The sequence below is a fragment of the Hyla sarda genome, chromosome 12 (assembly GCF_029499605.1).
Source record: "Hyla sarda isolate aHylSar1 chromosome 12, aHylSar1.hap1, whole genome shotgun sequence".
In the NCBI taxonomy this organism is placed as follows: Eukaryota; Metazoa; Chordata; class Amphibia; order Anura; family Hylidae; genus Hyla; species Hyla sarda.
The window spans coordinates 62868610-62892770 of NC_079200.1; the positions used below are offsets into that span (position 1 = coordinate 62868610).

General features: G+C 43.5%; 1 protein-coding gene and 1 pseudogene across 3 annotated transcripts; both read left to right on the forward strand.

Moving 5' to 3' along the window:
* The first annotated feature begins 1073 nt into the window (after positions 1-1073).
* Positions 1074-19977, forward strand: LOC130297060 (opioid growth factor receptor-like protein 1). 3 transcript variants are annotated; one of them, XM_056549266.1, is made up of 7 exons: positions 1074-1351; positions 3239-3337; positions 4463-4529; positions 11354-11432; positions 14464-14530; positions 14623-14771; positions 17054-19977. In XM_056549266.1, exons 1-7 carry the CDS (start codon positions 1235-1237, stop codon positions 18123-18125), a joined length of 1650 nt encoding a protein of 549 aa, XP_056405241.1. In that variant the 5' UTR covers positions 1074-1234; the 3' UTR covers positions 18126-19977. The 3 variants fall into 3 exon arrangements, with proteins under 3 accessions (XP_056405241.1, XP_056405242.1, XP_056405243.1); XM_056549267.1 differs by having other exon boundaries at positions 1090-1325; XM_056549268.1 differs by having other exon boundaries at positions 1094-1250.
* LOC130297183 (U2 spliceosomal RNA) lies at positions 9950-10075 on the forward strand (annotated as a pseudogene).
* Positions 19978-24161: the final 4184 nt, after the last annotated feature.

A 24161-nucleotide genomic window follows, 5' to 3' on the forward strand; every position in this document is an offset into this window, starting at 1 on the left:
CAGCCAACAAGCTCCCTCCATGTATTTCTATGAGAGAGGCGGAGATACAGCGTTCCTCACCTCTCCCATAGAGCTGTATGGAGGGGGCGTGGGGTTGACCTCAATGAGGTCAACTACACGCGATTTAGCCGTGCAGAGCTATGGTAATTTCGGGTCCCTGTACAAGTGATTGCGGGGGTCCCCGTGATCAGACACTTGTCCCCTATCCCGCGGATAAGGGATAAGTGTCTATGGCTGCAGTACTCCTTTAATCTAGAGGAAGGCAAAACCCTTATGAGGCTTATGTCAATTAACCCATACCAGAGGAAAATGTCTTCCCGACTCCAACAATACCCTAAGGCTGGGTTCACAGGACTGAAATTGTGCAGAATGCGGAAAACACCAGCAGACATTCCACACATTTGCACGATCCAACAGGCGCTAGGACCACTTGGAAATGCGCCATCTTAAAGACAGCAATGCAATTTTTAGAGGAATCCACAAAAACAATAGACAAGTGGTCATGTGTATAATGCAACAGAATCCCATTTAAATAAATAGGACTCTGCTGCAGCAGAATGTCTGTGCAGAATTTTCCGGTGGAATTCCACACAGACATTCCGTATTATAATCATACAGACTATATGCATTATTGTTAGTTTTTATACCCCAGTAGTATCTACTTCCCTGCCCTTTTGTGGATTTTTAACGTAATTTTATGGATTACTGCATGTACTAATATTTATTTTATCAACTTTTTTTTTACTTTTTTCTAATGTAGGATTATATATATATATAGAAACCTTAGAACGTTGCCAAGTATACAGGGGGTCACTGGCCCCTGTATTCAGGATTTGGCCAAAGGCTGTCCTAACATGCTGGGATTTGAAGTTTTGCAACAGCTGGAGGCCCCCCGGTTGGAAAACACTGCTGACAGACACATGGAAAATTGGTCTAGGCTCATGACTCTAGGAAAACTCTTTTATCGGAACCATACTTGGATACCATTACGTCAATTACTGCTTCCGGATGTCGAACTACGATTCCCAGCAACGCCTGCGCTCTAACTACGTGACGTGCTTAGCCCGCGCCGCCGTTCGTGTGACGTCACTGGCCGGCGCCGGGTTTCAGTTTCGGTTCTCAACTGTCAGTTAGCGGAGGCTCCAGACTTGTGGCCTCCAGAACGTTAGCCGGCACCGTGCTCCCCTGCTTGGTGCTGCCCGGGCCCTGGCTCCGCGGCCCCGCTACCAACAGCATGTCCCGGGACGGTGGTGAGGACGGGTGGACGTCCGAGTATGACTCTACCTGGGAGGACGAGGAGGAGAACGGAAGAGGGGAGGAAGAAGGTCGGGAGCGGAGGACTCAGCGCCGGGTACTGGGCACGGGGGCTTCTCCTGGGGGTGCGGTGGGGGAGGGGAGATGGGGCAGAACCGTATACGCTGCAGAAAAGACCCTTAGGCCTTGGTGACTGCAGAGCCGGTAGGTGAGGGGTCCGTGCTGGGATGTAGGGGGAGCAAATCCACAAATACTGTATCTGGGATCACACAGATCAGGTGCCACTTATCTGGATGTCATAGGTGGTAGAAACTCCAGCACCTGGATGGTGCCAACTGCTGCCAAGCAACAGGCCATTACACTCAATCTCTGTATACCAGTGTTGCCAACTGAAGGCACCAGCTGTTGCCAAACTACAACTCCCATCATGCTCTGACAGTCTTAAAGGGGTACTCCGGTGGAAAACAATGTATTTTAAATCATCTGGTGCTAGAAAGTTATACAGGTTTGTAAATTACTTCTATTAAAACATCTTAATCATCTGCTGTATACTACAGAGAAAGTTCTTTTCTTTTTGAATTTCTGTTCTGTCTGACCACAGTGCTCTCTGCTAACACCTCTGTCCGTGTCAGGAACTGTCCAGAGCATGAGTAAATCCCCATAGCAAACCTCTCCTGCTCTGGACAGCAGCTGATAAGTACTGGAAGGATTAAGATTTTTTTAATAGAAGTAATTTACAAATCTGTTTAACTTTCTGGCACCAGTTGATTTAAAATAGTTTTCCACCAGAATACCCCTTTAAAGAGTACCTATCATCAACTAAACTTTCCCTAATTCCCCTCCCCATCTGCCCCTGACTCTAAATACCTCATTTATTCTTTCCTCGGTAGCTCAGTTTCGACCTCTGTATGAGGGCAGGAAGTGGGCAAGGCCCAGCAGGTGCGACTTCATCAGAAGCCTGGCCCGACTTCTGCCCTTACATGCTGAGTATGGGGCAGGGATGATTCTACCATGAAGAGCTGCGCTCCACTGACTCTGGGCCAGCACACACCGGCTCTCCTTGTCCGACGGGAGTAGCCTGAAGACACCACTGGCCGGCAGAGTCAGGAGCGCACTGTGCAGGGATGCGCGCACAGCGCTCGCTCCTGCCTGTCTGATTGACAAGCGGGGGGCTGTGCTTACTGTGCGATTTCGGACTCAGCTGCCAGGCCGGCGTGAGTCCGAAATCACTAAAAGGGAGACCCCGACTGGCCAAATGTTCAATCACATAAAACACATTAAAGGATACATAAATTTTCTAATTGGATTCTATTTAAAAAAAAAAAAAATCTATTTATATTAAACTATAAAATATAAAAATAAATGTTGATGAGAGGTACTCTTTAAGAATCCTTTCTTGCAGCAATCCTCACTGTGGCTCTGCAGCTCTTGCAAATCTAGAACCCCCATTGTGCCCTGACGGCTTTGTGGATTCTAGACTGTAATGTTTCTCACCTAGTGGCTCTGCAGTTGTTGCAAAACTAGAACATCACCCATGATCGGAGTTGTAGTTTTGTTTGGTGAACTCTGCTGTGCACTCACAGAGATCAGAGTGGTCACCACTATATATAGGTGCAGGAGGGTCTTGTTGATGCACCACTTGTGCCCAGTGGCAAGGTAGCTTCTGTGCTATAGTTGGGGAGGATTGTGGTGTTAGGGCAGGTTTTCATCACAAGGATAGCTTATGATGGAGCTATGATCCACTGAAGGGGCCCTTATGGACTATCAAGATATTTTAACCTTGGTGTTCCTTATCCCCAATATTCAGTTTGTGGTTAGAAACCACAATGTAAGGAAACATAGTGACAAAGCCACTTCATTGTGCACACAGTAGTGGCCTAGAGATAGTGGCAGCAACAAATGTGTATTCGCCAAACATTGCAGTCCCTAGCAAGTTTACTGAGCTGTTGCGATTTACTAAATCTGATTTCTGTTTTACTTACAGCCTACGTATTCTCGACGGTGGCGGAACAGAGCGGCCAGAGACCTGCAGTGCTATAGGCATGGCTACAGGGGGGAAAACGCCAGCGATCAGTCTTGCACGGTAATTTTTTTATGTGTTAGGGGTAGAACAATACCTGGTGTCTAATGTCCTGGCCACCACCTTGGTACGTTCCTAGGAGGTTGACTCTTCTGGTAAGGTCAGTGTTTCCCAACCAGGGTGCAGCAAAATTACAACTCCAAGCATGCCCGAACAGCTAAAGGCTGTCCGGGCATGCTGGAAGTTGTAGTTTTGCAACAGCTGGAGGCACCCTGGCTGTGAAACACTGAGTTTATTTGTACAGAGCTCCTTTTATTGCTCTCCTCTCATCTAATTTTCACAGCTTTGGCAGTCTCTTGGTTGGGGCGCTAGAGCGGAGGACTCATTTTTTTTTTGTTGCATGGTGAGCATTGGTTTTTATTTATTTATTTATATAGCGCCTACAGATTCTGCAGCGCTGAATACTTTTTAATACTATATGGGGGCCATATGATTTTATTTTTTCTATTTATTTATTTTTAATAGTTTTTTAGATCTTTGTTCACACAGGCTAAAAATACCTCAAAAATGTCCCAGAAAACTCTCAATACAGCATGAAAACAAAGGTGAAAAAACTTTCAGGGCGGTTCTGCTTGGAGGCTCACATTGAAACCAATAGGAGTTTGAGAAAAATACCAGAAAAAAAAAAACTTGTAAAAACCATGATTTGCAAGCTGTTTTGCAGTTTGATTTTCCAAGGGGGTTCATACAAGTGGTTTATATAACAGTGTGAACATACCCTGAACATATCTGTATTTTTGGAAGGGGAGGATTTTTTAGGGTAGGTTCACACATAGCACATACGCAGTGTATTTCATGCTGCGTAAATCCGCTGGGCAGTGGGGAAACACACTGCACATTTTGGAAATCTGTCTTCTTGGGTCTCCAAAATTGGCCCAAAGCCTGGGGTTGCACTATAGAGATGCCTGTCTGGCAAACCAGCTGTTCAGGGCTTTAAATAAAATAGCTATGTAGGTCGCTATGAACAACCAGACCTATGCAGAGTTATTGATATGAAGTTTGTGTTTCTACAATCAAGGTGCACAATCTGGTGAGCTTGTGTGAGGAACAGTAGCCAATCTGTACAAGCAGAGCTACAGTGTTTGTATTTTTATTTTTTTATATATCTCCCTTTTCTTTTCCCCCCAGGAAGAAAACTCTAAAACAATGCCCAACCTGGACTTCTACCAGAACAAGGAGCGCTTTGAGCCAAATGGTCAGTAGGATAAGCAGCATATTTGTTGTATGCCCTTGTATTATAACATTTTCCTTTCTTCTTGTTTGTTTATTTGTCCAGTATTGCTTTAAGGGGTTTCTTCCAAGATTAAAACTTATTCCCTGTCCAAAGATAGGAGATAAGTACCTAATTGGGGGGGTCCAGCCGCTAGGACAGATCACAGGAACGGAGACCACTTGTCTCCCAAGTGAATAGAGCTGCAGCGCGCATGTTTCGTCACCCTGCTCTGTGCACTCTCTTTGGGACTTTTTGGAAGATTGTATACATTGTTGTTTTCAGAGGCATTTTCCATAGACTTCTATGACCTATTGGCTAGTTAGCCATAAACATTTGACCAGACGTGGTCTGAGCTCTGGGGTACCCCAGGTTCAGCTCACCAGATGTTGCAAAACTACAACTCCCAGCATGTTTTGACTCCCAGTCACAGTCTGGGGAACGCTCCCTTATAGTATCGAATTGAACACATTCTGAAGTATCTTTCTGAAAAGACTTTTTTTATTTTATTTTTTTAACGACATTACAACAAGAGTTTAAAGTGATGCCAAAAATGTCTAGAACTATTAGCCAGCATCTCTCACCAGCTTTTTGAACTATGTCTATATATTGGGGAAAAAGTGGTTATCAGTAAAAAGATGTGGCCATAGGGGGAGATTTATCAAAACCTGTCCAGAGGAAAACTTGCCCAGTTGCCCATAGCAACCAATCAGATCGCTTCTTTCATTTTTAACAAGGCCTCTGCAAAATGAAATAAGCAATCTGATTGGTTGCTATGGGCAACTGGGCAACTTTTCCTCTGCACAGGTTTTGATAAATCTCCCCCATAGAGTATATAGTGGGTGTAAATACTTAAGGACTACAGATAGTTTCATGTCTGTTTACAGGTGGTGCGATAGACAGAGTAAGATCCTTTGTAAACTATTATACCACTTTTTTGGTGTATCTAATCACTTGCAATATGTCTGCTGTACAGTACTCACATATTGTTACTGTGTGACATGTGTCTAAACTGATGTCACTAACATTTTATTCTTCAAGCATTTCAGCCAGTACCACAGAGACAGCAGAGAAAGAGACCAAAAAATAATGCTGTTAAGCCCCATTTACAGTGAACAAAAGGTCTGCTGCTGGCTGGGATCACAAGTGCAATCTTATTTATCAATGCCAAACATTGTCCACGTGTATGTTTATTCTCTCCTAAGGCTGTTGTACATACTTGTAATCCATGTATGTCTGGTTTATAGTAGTGTTTTGTCTAATAAATGTGTCAAAACTACTGCTCAGTGAGAGGGGCATTATAAAGTGAATGCCTGTTCCATCATTGGACTGTGGATCACACACACGGTTTAGGCTGGTTTCTATTTGGGTGCAGTTAATATTGACCATTCGGCTCAGCTTCCTGTTATTTTGGGGAGCAGAGAAAAGCAACAATCTGCTTATCTATTAACTGGACCAGAAAACACAGAGAAACCAGATACTCTATTCTGTACAATTAAAGGAGTATCAGCCAGTAGAACAGACATCTGTTAGCTGTACTTATAACACCAGTCATCCTGCACAGTTACAGATGGGAACATCCATCCATGGATGCCATTAGCTGGATCTTTTACACCCAACATCCCATCTGTTGCCCCATAGGCTGAAATCAGTAACTCCACATAACCTATGGCTTATCTGGCACATTTAACATCCAGAGTGAATTTGTTGAATCACAAAACCCTGCATACAGGTCTTTTTATTTAATTTTTTTTTATTATCTGACACCTACACACCAGAGGGAAATATGTTGGATGAATGGCATCCTTGCTGTGATAGATTTGGAGATATGTTCTTTTGCACTGGTTAAATACCTTTAACTGAGCAAACTGTTGAAACCCTTATATCCTCACAAAGTAAAATATGAAATATAAAGTATAATTAAGGTACAGGGCTCAAAGTAAGATGGAATCAATTTCTCAAATTGTGGCGTTCTTGCAGCAGTGGTCATGAGATCACAGCCACGCCCCCTCGTGATGTCACGCCATGTCCCCACCATTCATGTCTATGGGAGGGTGCATGGCATGAATTCACGAGGTGGCATGGCCGCGACGTCACGATCACAGGCTCCGAGCGTTCGGAATAAAATGTTCAGAACGCTGGAGCACCGGAGTAACAATTAGAATAAAATCTTAAAATGTAATAATATCTAAAATATCATAAACATATATAAGAATAAAGTGCTTATCAGTCGCCATATAGTAACTAGAAAGGCATTATGTCACTTGTAGTTAAAAAGGCATTATGCGACTTGTAGTCCTTGAGGTTGGAATTATACTTTTTGTGGGCTGTAGTCTTAAACTGGGTTCACACTACGGTTTGTAACTATGGTTCCCGTATACGGCTGGGAGGAGGGGTGGGCGGGGCTTAATCACGGCGCCCGCACTCAGCTGTATTCGGGAACCGTAGTTAATGTATGTCTATGAGCCGACCGGAGTGAACCGCTGGTCGGCTGCGTTTTCGGCCGTATGCGTTTTCCTGACCGCAGGCAAAAACGTGGGGGGTGGATAGTAGTAGCATCCTCGTGTCTTCGGGCACCAGAATGTTTGATCGATAAGGCACTGTCTGAAAATGGTTCTGGAAAGTAGCAGTCACAGTCAATACTATGAGCAGCAGTATATAGGTCTCAGTGTATAGGAGTATATAAGCAGGCTGAATGCATTTCACGACCTACGGTGGGCCTGCAGTTCAGCCTACTCTCAGAGAGGAAGCAATGTGCACTATTATCATTATTATTATTATTATTATTTTTATTATTATTACATAATAAGGATCGTTGATGGGCAAAGATATTAACATTCTCTAAGACTACTGCTAGAGATGAGCAAAGTTACAGTGATTTGATTTGCCACAAACTTCTCAGCTCAGCGTTTGCTGACTTTATCCTGCATAAATGAGTTCAGCTTTCAGGTGCCCCAGTGGGCTGGAGACTCTCTCCTAGGTCTGGATCCACCTTTTCCAGTCCACCGGAGCACCTGAAAGCTGAACTAATTTATGCAGGATAAAGTCAGCAAACGCTGAGCTGAGAAGTTTGTGTCAAATCGAATCACTGTAACTTCACTCATCTCTAACTACTGCCCACAAAGAGGATAATTCCAACCTCAAGGACTAAAAGTCGCATAATGCCTTTCTAGTTACTATATGGCGACTGAAATGTACTTTGTACAATCACAGCAGTATTTCTACTTTATTCTTATATACCAGTGTTTCCCAACCTTTTTCGGCTCGGGGCACCCCGCAAAAAAATTATAAATCACGGGGTACCCCTACTGATGTTGATGGGCAAAAAAAAGGGGGGGGGGGGCCACAGTGCACAATATCCAATATTTATTTATCAGTGAGTATGTAGTTTAAAATGCTGCTTTATACAGCAACTCACAAATAACGTCTTCTCTAATCAGTGTCGTTCCCTGTTCTTCTCCGTCTGGTCCGGACCGTCCTGACCATTTTTTCCAGCCACAACTCTTCACCATTAAACCTGCAAAACAAATCAATTAGGCTCCGCACTTTACCAGCATCAGCCTCCAGCTTCCCCTTTTACAAATGAAGAGGAATACAAGGGCGTATAGGTGTAATGGGGTAACAGAGCGGTGGGGTAACAGAGAGGGGTGTAGAGGAGTGACAGATGAGTGGCAGAGGGGTGTAGAAGAGTGTACATGTGTGACGGGTGGACAGGAGTGACAAGGTGGTAACGGATGACAAAGGGACAGAGGGGTGAACATGGGTGACAAGGATGTGGTCGGAGGGGTGGACATGGATGACAGGAGGGTGGACATGGGAGACGGGGTCAGAAGGGTGGACGTGGGTGAGAGGGGGATGGACGTGGGTGAGGGGGGATGGACGTGGGTGAGAGGGGGGGGATGGACATGGTACAGTACCTTAAGCAAACCGCAAACCATTTTTCTTCCCCGTTCCTCCCCTGGCAGGGCACAGACTCATGGCCCCGGCAGGGCACTCATTCACTGCGCCGCAGGGGGACGCTGGGGCACGGGTCACTACACCGGCTAGGTGCAGCTTCTGCGTTCTTCCCCTCTCTGGCAGGGCATTCACTGGGCCGCAGGGGAGAGTGGGACACTGGGGGAGGCATGCACAGCAAAGCGCACACAAACTTCCCTGCACTTGTGGTGCCAGGGAAGGCCGGGGCGGAAAATTTATAAATAAAATAAAAAAATTGATGCCAAAATCCTGCGGCACCCCAGGCGGGAACCACTGTTATACACAGTGGGGGAAAAAAGTATTGTGCAAGTTCTCCCACTTAAAAAGATGAGAGAGGCCTGCATTTTCATTATAGGTATACCTCATCTATGAGAGACATAATGAGAAAAAAATCCATAAAATCACATTGTCTGATTTTTAAAGAATTTATTTGCAAATTATGGTGGACAATAAGTATTTGGTCAATAACAAAAGTTCATCTCAATACTTTATTTACCCTTTGTTGGCAATGACAGAGGTCAAATGTTTTCTGTGAGTCTTCAAGGTTTTTACACACTGTTGCTGGTATTTTGGCCCATTCCTCGATTCAGATCTCCACTAGAGCAGTGATGTTTTGGGGCTGTTGCTGGGCAACATGGACTTTCAATTCCCTTCAAAGGTTTTCTATGGGGTTGAGATCTGGAGACTGGCTAGGCCACTCCAGGACCTTGAAATACTTTTTACGAAGCCACTCCTTCATTGCACGGGCTTTTTGGGATCGTTGTCATGCTGAAAGACCCAGCCATGTTTCATATTCAATTCCCTTGCCGATGGAAGAAGGTTTTCACTCAAAATCTCACGATACATGGCCCCATTCATTCTTTCCTTTACACGGATCAGTCGTCCTAGTCCCTTGGTAGAAAAACAGCCCAAAGCATGATGTTTCCACCATAATGCTTCACAGTAGGTATGGTATTCTTTGGATGCATTCTTCCTCCTCCTACACGACGAGTTGAGTTTTTACCAAAAAGTTCTACTTTTGCTTTCATCTCACATATGACACCTCTCTAGCAAACTTTAGACAGGCCCAGACATGTACTGGCTTAAGCAGGGGGACATGTCTGGCCCTGCATGATTTGAGTCCCTGGTGGTATAGTGTGTTACTGATGGTAGCCTTTGTTACTTTGGTGCCAGCTATCTGCAGGTCATTCACTAGGTCTCCCCGTGTGGTTCTGGGATTTTTGCTTACCATTCTTGTGATAATTTTGACACCACGTGGTGAGATCTTGCGTGGAGCCCCAGATCGAGGGAGATTATCAGTAGTCTTGTATGTCTTCCATTTTCTAATAATTTCTATTGCCTATTGCAGATTCAATCTTCCCAGCCTGGTGCAGGTCTGCAATTTTGTTTCTGGTGTCCTTCGACAGTTCTATGGTCTTGGCCATAATGAAGTTGCTTCTCGGCCTTTTGGCTAAGATCAAGTGTAGTATCTGTTCTTATCAGGTAGTCCACTGGTGGGAATGGATGGCTACATGGAGGAGCAGGTGTACCGGGGTGTTCCGGGGCTGGTACCACAAAACCAGCTCAACGGCTGCCCTGATGTGACCTGTTTCCTCCGGGTCTCGCCATGTGGTCAACAGGGTCTAGAGCCGAGGTACTTTAGTGCCCTGGGGAGTGGTGACCCGAGGTGCCGAAACTCACTGAGCTGAAGCACTGGCACCATGATCTCTTCACCTTAGTCGTACTCACCTCTTGATTCCCGGCCTTCTGGCTAGGATCAGAGAAATTTTTATAGATCCGTCCAGATGTCCGAGCAGTGTACCTGCACACATTCACTTATTTATTTATTTTTATTCACTGTGTTACTTTTTGCGTGTTGTGTGTCCACAGAATTGTTAGGATGTGGTAACCCTTTTGGGTGTCCCTCCTAGCAGTCTAGGGGAGGTGTGTGTGTGTGTGTGTGTGTGTGTGTGTGTGCGTGTGGCCTTTAGGTTCCACACCTCCCTGCAAAAAACCCGGGTACTCCTTCATGGGTAGGGTACCGACCGTTAACGGCTCTGCGGGCTGATACCTTGGCTAACGCCAAGGGGTTGCCAACAGCATTTGTGGTCTCTTAGTAGCTTTGGCAAAAAGGGACATCGAACCTGGAAACTCAAAGGTACCTTTTGGTCCGGAGGAGAAGGGTATGGTTTGTTGGTGGGCCTTCCTCCTGTCGGAGAAGGGCTTGCGATAGACCGCATCCTTTCTGCACTTCTTTTAGTGTAACACACTTTCACTTTTTCTTTCACTTTGGGGGATTTGAGAGCACATTCTTCGGCTAAAAAAACAGTGGAGTTTGGAGTGTGACTGTTTGAGGTTGTGGAAAGGTGTCTTTTATACTGATAAGTTCAAACAGGTGCCATTAAAGGGGTACTCCGGCGCTAAGACATCTTATCCCCTATCCAAAGGATACTGGATAAGAAGTCTTAGCGCCAGAGTACCCCTTTAATACAGGTAACGCGTGGAGGACAGAGGAGACTCTTAAAGAAGTTGTTACAGGTCTATGAGAGCCAGAAATCTTGCTTGTTTGTAGGTGACCAAATACTTATTTTCCACCATAATTTGCAAATAAATTCTTTAAAAATCAGACAACACTGTGTATGTTTATGGTATGTTAGATATTACATTTTAATATTCTAATTGTTTAGCCTGAAGTAAACTACAAGGGCCCCTGTGGCTTATCTGAAGGCTTTTTACTGTGTTTATTCATATAATAAATCCACTATTTGAGAAATTAATTCCATCTAACTTTGAGCATCATACATTTTTATACTTTTATATTTCATATTTTACATGAGTATCTATCTCTCCTGCAGGATTGTGCATTGATGATCTGCTCAGCGACTGGAAGGAGGATTACCCCACACTAGAGCGGAACCATTCTTACATTCAGTGGTAAGTGTTTTATGTACTGCAGCCTGTAATGTCCAGGTTAACCTTTCTACTACCAGGACAAGTTTAACGTTTTTGACAAACAAAATAAATTATGAAAACATCTGACACACCAAAAACACCACCCAGCATTTTGCTCTCATGGGCACTTTCAATTTTGAATCAAAGCTTACCAGTTTGTATAAAATGCATGCTTGTGACTAAAAGTATTAGCCAATCAGATTAATATGCCAGAAAACAAAATATAAGCAAGAAATACTGAAAAAATGATCACTGGCCCAGTGACTACTCCAAAGAGTTAGATTCCTGTCAACAGGACTGGTGATAGATGTATGATCGGTGGGTGTAGTACAGCTGGGACCCCTCATGTACAGCCGCATTTCTATCCTCTTACTATGGGACTGACTGAGATAGTTTAGTAAAACGCTCCTTGTGGTATGGTATTTTCAGAAGTCCCATAGATATGGAGCAATGTTCAAATATGTGCCTTGCCTCTCTATTTACTTCAGGCTCAAGGGACCTCTTTTCTAGTGATCGATCAGACCTCGACCGATCAGCTAATTATCCATTTCCTATGATAAGTATTCCAGACCCATGCTTGATATCAGCTCCAGCCTAGCAGATGGATTCTTGTTAACTGAGCCTTTTAGGGTGTGTTCATATGTTCAGGTTTTTATTTGCGATTATGCAATAAAAGGCCAGGAATGGGTTTGAAAGAAAGTCTTCTTAGTCTTTCCTATACATATGTTCCCTATGTTTGATTTGTTTCTAGCTTTATAATTAATAATTGCAATTAAGAACCTGAACGTGTGAATGATTGGGCAACCAGAGTCATATGAACAATCGCTGGATTGTTCGACCTCTAAACCCCTGAATCATTGTCAGCGACACATCACCTTTTTACATAGGGAAATGTACGGTCTACCAACAATATCTTTAAGGGCCACAAAATTCCAGAGATCATCCAATGAACAAGCGATTGCTTATTCATCAAGTGACTGCTGGCTCTGGGCCGGTTTGGCTGATAATTGCCCAATGTAAAAGGCCCTTTACTGTAGTACAAAGTGCAGATAAGGCTGCTTTCACACTATAAAAATTCATCCGTTACAAACGTCAATCAGTAAACCCATGTTAAATGGCCGTTAAACAATCCCATTCAAGTCTATGGGATTTTTTTATTACCCGTTATAGTCCGTCATGAATAACTGCCGTTAGTTGTGTCGGGAGAAATAACGGGACATGCACAAATTTTCCGCCCGTCACAAGAAACTGATAAATTAATGGCCGTTATTTTTAAGATTGAAGTCTATGGCAAAAGGATGAGCCTTTATGTCATCTGTTTGCACCTGGTTTATAATATCTGTTATTACTTCTGAGCATGCTCAGAAGAGGTGACATCAGCAGACTCCTGCAGTGCTGAGGGACTACTACTACTCCCATCATGGACTGCAGACAGCTAGGGAGGCTACATTAGAGTTTGTACTACCACCCCCAGCATGGCACAGAGTCTTTTCCATGATGGGGGTTGTAGTACAGGGGCTGCAATGCGATATAATAAAATAAATTGTGAAATCCCCCCCCATTTCATGTCCAATCTCCCCCATTTTATGCCCTCCACCCATTTCACATCTCCCCCTTGTCACATTCTTCCCCCCCCCCCGTCACATTCTCTTCCCCCTTGTCACATTCTTGTACTGCAGCAATAACACTAGGTTTCCCGGGTGGTTTTCAAATCTTCCGCGGGAAACCTAGTCAGTTTGCTGTGGTCAGTGAAACAGATGAATGACATCCCCTGCCGGCTTCTCTGCGCGGCATCAGTGACGTAACTTTTCATTTCCTGCAGTCGACAAACTCTCACTCGCGGCGGCTGCAGGAAATGAAAAGTGACGTCACTGATGCCGCGCAGAGAATTCGGCAGAGGACGTCACTCATCTGCTTTATGACCACACAGCCCGCAAGACCCGCCGTCTGACCTGGCCTGCCGAAGCACAGCCAAGTAAGGAAAAAAAAGCTATAAAAAGCAGGGGAAAAGGGGGAATGATGAGGGAGGGGGGAGGTAAGGAAAATTAAAAGCACAGCAGGGAGGAGCCGCCGCTGGTCACTAATTTAAAGTGATGAAAGTTAAAACAATCGATACATCGCAGGGTTGCGGACCATGCCGCCCGCTCCCCTGCTTAATAACTTCTGATCGCATGGGGTCTCAGCAGTGAAACCCGCTGGTGCAATCAGTCCCTCAGCCCCTGTACTACAACCCCCATCATAGAACAGACTCTGTTCCATGATGGGGGTAGTAGTATAAACACTAGTGTAGCCTTCCCAGCCACCAGCAGACTCGCGCAGCCAGGGAATTAAGTCTGTAAATAAGTCTGTTCCATGATGGAAGTAGTAGTAGTCCCGGCTGTGGGAGTCTGTAGGCAGAGGTGTTACGGCCATACATGAGGGATGTTATAACAGGTCTTAACGGATGAATATTTATTTATCAGTTAGCACCCGTTATTTCATCCGTTATTATACATCCGTTTTCACACAGAAAACAGACATTTAATAACGGATGAATGCTCCTAGTGTGAAAGCAACCTTACATGTATAACTTTTTGTTAATAGTAGTAGAGACAGTCACACATACGAGGAAAGAACATTAAGTCTAAATAACAGCTTAAAGCAAAAAAGTTTGTGCAGACATTAGTAGAAAAATAGAATGGGGTCTGGTAAGGATATGTAACTCCCAACCACCAACATAGATAGATATTAAAGAATCAGCTTGTTACCATGATAGTCGTTGTTCATCATGTATGACAGAGGGTACTTATACTCTCTCATTGGTAAGAGGGATGATAATGCAATGAATTGTCAAGGACTTCCATGAATTCTTACAGACATGGACGAGGGTCCCTTATGTGCTGACACAATAAGCAAAAGCATGCAACAAGTGTGACACAACAAGCAGCAATAAAAATCTGATTCCCGATGGGAGGGTTACTGGCTGTTCAGGAGAGGGCAGACTTCCCTAAAATGATCGAATCTTCTTTTGCAGGCTGTTTCCATTGCGAGAATACGGGATGAACTCATATGCCAAGCCCCTGACACTGAATGAGATTGCGGTAGAAGGAACTTTATGCATAAATATTATAGTTTACTGATAACTGTTTTTTTTTTGTATTTGACCTGTGTCATTTTTGTTCGCCTGTTCTAGATGATGAAGAAGGATAAGGCTGTCATGGCAAGGTTCCTCAAAGCATACAGACTCATGCTGCACTTCTATGGTATTAAACTCATAAATGAAGAGACAGGAGAAGTGAAGAAGGAAGCAAATTGGGAGGAGAGATTTAAGAACCTGAATTAGTAAGTGATTTTGTTCTTAAAATATTCCTGGGGGTTAAATATGAAACCTTTTAAGGCTCCCTGTGTCACATCTCTGTTTCTAAGAAAGCTTGGTGAAGACCAATGTTGTTGTCAGTTTGATTCATGAAGTGTTTCAGTGCCTTTGTTAGTGTAAACTACTTAAACACATCCAAAATGCTCCCCTCCCCCAGTAAAACCTACATAGATCATCCAAAGTAATGCTTTTCTCCCAGTATAATAATCTATTCAGCCAGTAAGATGCCTGTCTCCCCTCAGTATTAGCTACACACCAGTATTAGCTACACCCCAGGGTGTACCCTAGTACACCCCATAGTCTGATTTCATGCAGAGCTCCCCCATAGATCTAATTACAGGAAGAGCTGCCCAATAGGATAATTATATGCAGAGCTGTTCCATCTCGGTATTATCACATCCTGGAAGTCCTCTCCCTCCCCCCACATAATAATGCAGAGCCCCTTCTAAAGTTAATTTACTATATATATTATACATAGCATATATAGCTGATCCCCTGACCCCTGAAGTGATGCATGAAGTCCCATGGTGACAGGACATAGGAGCGCCACAACAGAGGACTTCCCTGCTCAATCTCCCACTCCCATATAGTGGACAGTGCCCAAGGAGGGTCTTTTAGCAGACGTTTCCAGTATGTTTGTGTTTTTTGTTTTTATTTATTCTGAAAGAAACAACACGCAGCGAGACTAGTCGCAAATGGCTTCTCTGTCTTGCCACCATTCTTAGTCATTTTGTTCTCCCTCTGAATGGATGGACTGGTACTGATATGTTTTAAAATAAAATCTATTTGATTTATTTTCATTTTTTCCAAACTTAAGCAAAATGTTTTTGTATATATAGAAGCAAAATGTTTTTGTATATATAAGCAAGATTGTTTTTGTATATATAGAAATTACATGCATATCAGTTTTTTGAATTGTAAGGTCTGAGATAAAAATTTTAAGGAAATGCTGTGAATGCAGTCCCCTGTTAAAGAATGAGACTCTGCTATATACACACATAAACTATCCCCTCCCCTCAATCATTACAGCTTTCCCTTTTCATACCCACAGCCTCCATTAAATGCCTACAAGCGCCATCCTGAATTAACATTTAAAGGACAACTGCAGCGCAATATACACTTATCAACTATCTACAAGATAGGGGATAAGTGTTTGATCGTGGGGGGTCCGACTGCTAGGCCCCCCACGATCTCCTGTACGGGGCCGCGGCTGTGCCGTGGCTCTCCCATGCAGGGGGCGTGCCTGCCGCAGCATGACGTTGCGGACGGCACGCCTCCTCCATGCATCTCTATGGCAGAGGCGGGGAGGCAGTGTTCGTGCCTCCCCGGCTCCCCCATAGAACTGTATGGGGACGGGGAGGAGACGGGGCGTCACCGTCGACCTCTAGGTCGACACTACGCGCCTTAGCGCTCACTATGAGCGCTAACGACGGCGCCCCGTTAGGGAGATCTCGGGGGGGGGGGGTCCCAGCGGTCTGACCCCCGCGATCAAACACTTATCCCCTATCTTGTTTATAGGGGATAAGTGTATATTGCGCTGCAGTTGTCCTTTAACAGCCTCAACCTCACATTATTCAGGACAGGCCATGACTGGTGCCTTGCACACTTGATACCCTCACAGCTTTGCACTGCTTCCTCATTTTCTGCAGTGCTCTTCTGGCAGAGCATAAGATGAAGAAAAACGGAGTGGTTTGTGGTGCGAAAACAACCAGTGGGCACTCAGGAAAAAGTGGTGACACTGGTTTCCAGGTGGGCAAGTTCCAGCCTCCTGAGCAGATAAGCCACTGCCAAGGGGGTGAGCCAAAAAACAATTTACGGTTCAGATAAAAGCCTGATTTGTGCAGCATTGAAAGGGTAAACTTAATAAATGAATCTGAATAATCTCCTAACCATCGTCTATACTGTAGCTGATCTGGCTACTCTATTACCTTAATTTGCTTTTATAGGGCCTATAGGAAGTAAATGACTTATGAGGACTGTCCTGTATGTAAGTAGGATGGAAAACTCTTTAAGAGACAAATGTGTCTTCAAAACTCAGGGGTCATGGGTGGCTATATTTGTTGCCACCAGATTTCCCTATAATAACAATGTACAGTATTTAGAAAACCTGGTCCCCATAAATGTCCATGTACTGTATAGACACATACATACAGAAATAGTCTTGGGATTTAAACAGTAAAGGAAAGGGTCAGACTATATAGGAATATTAACATACCTCTTCTAACCTAAGTCTCTATCTTCCTTACAGTCACAGCCACAACAATCTGCGGATCACTCGGATCCTGAAGTGTTTAGGGGAGATGGGCTATGATCACTTCCAGGCCCCTCTGGTCAAGTTTTTCCTGGAGGAGACTTTAGTGCAAAACAGATTACCCAATGTAAAAAGGAGCGTATTAGACTATTTCATGTTTGCCGTGAAGAACAAGTACGAGCGCAGGAAACTAGTGCACTTTGCCTGGGAGAACTACAAACAAAATAATCACCAAGAAAGGTTTATCTGGGGGCCAGTGGAGAAGCTCAAACATTTCCACCCCTGGGAAGAGAATGAAGTAAACAATAGCTCTGAGGGGCCACAAGATGGTGTAGGAAAGAATCTAGATTCCAAGCCTTACAAAAACTATGATAAGGGAAAGCAGTCTCTCAGCGTCCATGGTGGCAGAGTCAGAGATGAAAAGGTTATGGTGAGTCAATGTGACTCCAAGATGGAAAATGTTACTGCTAGTGAGTTGATCCCTATGGAAGACAGAGGAGTCTTACCAGAGAACAGTCCAAATCATAACACAGATACCAGACCTAACCAAAGCACTCCACTTTTTAAAGATGTTAACTCCATCATGGGTCAAAAGGAAGACAACACTGAGGAGAAGAATGATGCAAAGAAAGAAGTTGAGTATGAAAATGCCAAAGAAGACTCCAGTAAAGTCCATAAGGAAGAAGTCATTAGGAAGAGCAAGCAAGACCAAGAAGGTGGGTTAGAGGTCAATGGACCCTCCAGCCAAAACATTGACAACAAGCGTATCCAAGGAGATCACCGGAAAAGAAAGATGCCTGACAGTAGTACCGTAAACCTTACAGCTGACGACTCTACGGCTGCAGACTGCACCCAGTCATATCATTGTGCCAGTCCATGTCTATCAGAAGAAGAGGGAGGTCAAGTAGATGGTGTAGAAGACAAGGTGAAGAAGCTCAAGCTGAAAGAAAAGCGGAACGCAAATGATCATCCTTATGGAACAGAAGAGGACAACCCCCTCGATGATGCCAGTTCAGGAGAGAAGGGCGAGAATCTTTCTTTTCCAAACATAGAATTTACCTTTAAATGACCATTCCCAGGATCTTCACACAGACGAGTAGTGAGACGGGATCTCTTATAGGTTCTAGATTAGAATCAATTCAGGGCTGGGTTGTGGGACAGAGGCGGGTGAGCCTCTGCTAGGGGTACAGCCGACATTTTCTACCCCTAATGTAGACCAGCAATTGTCCAGGTTCGTGGAAGATCTTCAGGTTCCGTAATGTTATCCATAGTCCCGTCCCATCCTGTCACCTGACAGGGGAAGTGCTAAGAGAGTCAGGCTCCTGTCCGTCTTCTCTGCCGCCTTAACAGCACATCCCGACAGGACAGACGGCGGCAACAAAAAAGTTTTTTTTTTTTTTCCCCAGTATGATCCATGTTTCTAGACTGAAGAGCTAGCAACTTTTATGACCCGCTTGCTCCTCACTTTTCTGACAGCAGAGACAATGTGGAATCGTTTTATTTCTCTATCGGTGCTAGTAGGTAATTTTGCAGTCTTTTTTCAGTGACTTGCTAAACAATGAAACGTTTCATTTTATTGGGGGAAAAAACGAATTTCTAGCTAGATATACAACACATTCAGAAGGTTTTCAGACCTTTTCATTTTTTTCACATTTTAATGTGTTTTTGGCATGTAGATTAAAATAATTTTTTTTCTACTTTCATCATTCATGCATTCTACATGCAGTACCCCATAAAGTGAAAACAGATTGTTAGAAATCCTTGCTAATAACTGAAAAAGCATTGACATGAGTATTCAAACACTTTTCTTTGCAGATCCAGGTTGGATGGGGACCATTGGTGGAAGCCATTTATGGGTCTGTTCAAAGATGTTCTTTTGGGTTTAAGTCCAGCGTTTTGGCTGGGCCACACAAGGACATTCACAGAGTTGTCCATAAACCACTCCTGTGTTGTCTTGGCTGTGTGCTTAGACACTGATTTAGATGGTAAATCTTCAGCCCATTCTGGAGGTCCAAAACACTGGCTCATTTTTCATTAAGAAAATGACTGTACTTTGCTCAGCTTTCCTTCAAACCTGACCAGTCTCCTTGTCCCAGCCACTGAAAAACACCCCCGCAGCATGATGCTGTCACCACCATGCTTCACTGCAGGGATGGGTATTAGGCAGGTGATAAGCAGTGATGGTTGACCTTCTGGAAGCTTTTCCCATCTGCACACAGGATCTTTGGAGCTCAGACAGAGAGACAATTGGGTTCTCTTGGAAGAGTCCTGATTGTTCCAAACCTCTATCATTAAAAATTTATGGAGGCCACTGAACTTTCAGTGCAGCAGAAATGTATTTGTCACCTTCTCCAGGTCTTTGGCTTCACACAGTCCTGTCTCTGAGCTCTGTAGGCAGTTGTTTCCCCTCATGGCTTGGTTTTTTGCTCTGATATGCATTGTCAGCTGTGAGACCTTATATAGACAGGGCTGCGTCTTTCCAAATCCTGTCCAATCACCTTATTTTTCCACAGGTGATTTTGAGGTGTAGAAATATCTCAGAGAGAAATGGGAAGGAGCCTATCACTTGTCATCGTAAAGGGTATAAATACTTATGTCCATGCAAAATTTATCAAAAATCAAAAGTAATCAAAAAAAATCTTAAATTCTATTTTAACATTCGTACAAGGTCTCAACATAACAAAACCTGAAAAAGTAAAAGGGTTTGAAGCTTTCTAAATGCATTGTATATAGTATCGTGACAGCAGATAACTTGTTTTTCTTGTTTTGCCAGTTTCCGTGGCGTGAACTCGAGCAGTCCACTGCTCGCTTGTCTGACGGCAGCCATAGTGTGCTTTTTTGACCTAAAATAAAAAAAAAAAAATGTCATGGTTAGATTTTTGATGTTTGTGGGAAAAGCTGCTGGGTGACAACCAATATGGGCTTTCTGGGAAAACTAGGTGGAAAGTATATTAGCTGTTACCCAGCTCTCCCAGAAACGTCGGCACGTTAAGTTTGACAAGAGCATATGCACCCCACCAAAGTGAATGTCTGCAGCTTATCTTTAGGTTCTATCTAAATTCAAAATTCTGTTGTGATTTTTTTATTTTATTTATACAGAGCTGTAAATTCTGTGCACGTGCAGTGACAAAGTTCTGGCTGACTCCAGCCATTACTAGGAGCTTACTGCCACTAGCGGTAGATGCAGGTAACAGCATGTTCTCTCTTACCTCAGTCTATAGGTATTTGGAGCAATGTATTAGACAAACAGAACTCCAACCTCTATGAAAATGTGTTAAAGAATTGGCACAGGAGGTTGGATCTAAAATAATAGACACAGTTTGTAGATAGCCAGCACGGCACTACTTCCCCATTTAGGTATAGAACAGTGATGAAATGGCAGACGTGGACTAGGAATGCTGGAGGTGGTGCTCTGATTGGCAGTAGTGCATGGAAACGTTACAAAGAAGCAGGAAAATAATCGGCAACTCACCGCAGCCAGCTGAGTAAATTTTATTTTATTTCTTACTCACAAATGTATTACATGGGAAGAGGGTAGTGGTGGGACACAGGATGGCGACCAAGCTCTGTTTCGCACGATGATCGTGCTTCCTCCGGCCAATGGCCGGAGGAAGCACGATCATCGTGCGAAACGGAGCTTGGTCGCCATGCTGTGTCCCCCCACTACCCTCTTCCCATGTAATACATTTGTGAGTAAGAAATAAAAGAAGATTTACTCAGCTGGCTGCGGTGAGTTGCCGATTATTTTCCTGCTTCTTTGTAACGCTAAAATAATAATAATAAAAAAAAAAATTGGTGGACATTCTCTGTATGGAGGGGTTTTTCGCTTTTCCAGTTGACCAGGAGAATGGGGGGGGGGGGGGGGGGGGAAATGCATTGAGCAGAAATCCCATTAATAGTTGGAGTTAGTAGTCACAGGGGCTCAGTAGATATTCAGGTATTGCCTGGTACATAAGTGAATTGTGGGGGTAGGGGCGGGGACTTTTTAATGATTTGTATGATATCTTTCTGTGGACGGGATTCTGTTCGACTTTTGTTTATTGTTTGTAAATTGATGAAAAGAAGAAAAAAAAAATACTAAAACAAGCATTTGGGGTCCGTGTCATTTGTTTCTGCAGGAATGTGTCTGGGGGTTGTGAAATTTACGTTGTATGGGACATCATGTAGACAGTGGGAGGGCACATGGTGGCCACATGTGTGAACCATGGAGCTGGGCGAGGTTATAGGTTCTTTCTCAGTCCAGTGAATGGGATCCTGTGATGATGGGGTCGATTTGGCTTTGTATCCCTCATCTCTGATAATGTCACTGCCTCAGAAAGCAATGAGTCTGTACTTACAACAAGCATTGTTCTTGCTATCCTAAAGAGCACATGAGTACAGTGACTTGTCCATGGTTACTTGACAAAAACTGCAAGGACCTTGCTTTCCCAACCAAATGTGCCTCCAGCAGTTACAAAACTCCCAGCATGCCTGCATTGGCCAGGTGGAGGCACACTGTATGGAAAACACTTCTCTACATCCTAATGTAAGTGTCCGTACTGTTGTCAAGGATAAAGCGGGCATATAAAGGTAATTGGCAGCTAAGTTAACCATCAGTTAGAACCTATAGGCCTAATACTTTGCATAACTGAGGGTTTGTTACTGTTACATCCAGTCTAGACAATCGTCTGTGAACTTTTACCCGCACTGATACAGATTAACCCCGGTGTTCCCCCAACCTGTGGTCTCCATCTGTTGCAAAACAAAAACTCCCATCATGCCCTGACAAAAAAAAAGGCTGTCAGGGTGTGATTGGAGTTGTAGTTGTGCAACAGCTGGAGACCACAGATTGGGAGAACACTGGTAAAAACCCTTTTGTATGACACCGGGCACTTGATGTAAAGAATGTGAAGCCATCTCTTCATTAGCGCGGAGCTGTCACATTTCACACAGCAGGTCACTCCTCAGCTACAAAGCTTAGAAACAAACTACTGTATACCACAGTGTGACTGTCATCATGTAACTTCACTTCATTTCTCCTGCAAGTCCCTGCTCTAAAGTACAACTACTAGCACTCTATCTGGGCAAGATCTGTAGCATTGTTCATCCTGAGCCTCCTGGTTTATGAAGAGACTTATGAAGAGTAATTTAACTCTACATTGTAATCCAAATTTGTAAGCCTGTCAGGGTCGTTGCGAACAATCTGAAACAAGAATAGTTTTTCCAGTGTTCGAATATAGGGGAAAATTTGTACCTAGATCAAGAATTGTATATACTAGAATGGTTTATATCACTATATACAAGAAGATATATAACTTATACCAGCTGTACATATATAATTATATACAGTATACACCCAGGTTATACCAGCATGGTCCATATCACTATATACAGAAGATATATAACTTATACCAGCTGTACATATATAATTATATACAGTATATACCCAGGTTATACCAGCATGGTCCATATCACTATATACAGGAGATATATAACTTATACCAGCTGTACATATATAATTATATACAGTATATACCCAGGTTATACCAGCATGGTCCATATCATTATATACAGAAGATATGACATACCAGCTGTACATATATAATTATATACAGTATATACCCAGGTTATACCAGCATGGTCCATATCACTGTACAGTCATGTCCGTAAATGTTGGCACCCCTGAAGTATTTCTCACAGAAAAGGATTGCAGTAAAACATGTTTTGCTATACACATGTATATTCCCTTTGTTTGTATTGGAACTAAACCAAAAAAAGCTAATTGGACATAACGTCACACCAAACTCCAAAAATGGTATGGACAAAATTATTGGCACCCTTTCAAAATTGTGGATAAATAAGATTGTTTCAAGCATGTGATGCTCCTTTAAACTCACCTGGGGCAAGTAACAGGAAGGGGCAATATAAAAATCACACCTGAAAGCAGAGAAAAAGGAGAGAAGTTCACTTAGTCTTTGCATTGTGTGTCTGTGTGTGCCACACTAAGCATGGACAACAGTAAGAGGAGAGAACTGTCTGAGGACTTGAGAACCAAAATTATGGAAAAATATCAACAATCTCAAGGTTACAAGTCCATCTCCAGAGATCTAGATTTGCCTTTGTCCACAGTACTCAATATTATCAAGAAGTTTGCAACCCATGGCACTGTAGCTAATCTCCCTGGGCATGGACAAAATGCAGGATAGACCGGATGGTGGATAAGCAGCCCCAAACAAGTTCCGAAGATATTCAAGCTGTTCTGCAGGCTCAGGGGGCATAAGTGTCGGTGCAAACTATCCGTCAACATTTAAATGAAATGAAACGTTATGGCAGGAGACCCAGGAGGACCCCACTGCTGACACAGACACATATAAAAGCAAGACTACATTTTGCCAAAATCCTTCTGAGAAAACGTCTTGTGGACAGATGAGACCAAGATAGAGCTTTTTAGTAAAGCACATCATTCTACTGTTTACCGAAAACGATATGAGTCCTACAAAGAAATGAAGTGCCTACAGTGAAATATGGTGGAGGTTCAATGATGTTTTAGGGTTGCTTTGCTGCCTTTGGCACTGGGTGCCTTGAATGTGTGCAAGGCATCATGAAATCTGCGGATTACCATTGGATTTTGGGTTGTACTGTATAGCCCAGTGTCAGAAAGCTGGGTTTGCGTCCGAGATCTTGGGTCTTCCAGCAGGACAATGACCCCAAACATACATCAAAAAGCACCCAGAAATGGATGGCAACAAAGCGCTGGAGAGTTCTGAAGTGGCAGCAATGAGTCCACATCTAAATCCCATTGAACACCTGAGGAGAGATCTTAAAATTGCTGTTGGGAAAAGGCGCCCTTCCAATAAGAGAGATCTGGAGCAGTTTGCAAAGGAAGAGTGGTCCAACATTCCGGCTGAGAGGTGTAAGAAGCTTATTGATGGTTATAGGAAGCGACTGATTTCAGTAATTTTTTCCAAAGGGTGTGCAACCAAATATTAAGTTAAGGGTGCCAACAATTTTGTCCAGCCCATTTTTGGAGTTTGGTGTGACATTATGTCCAATTTCCTTTTTTCCTCCCTTTTTAGGTTTAGTTCCAATACACACAAAGGGAATAAACATGTGTATAGCAAAACGT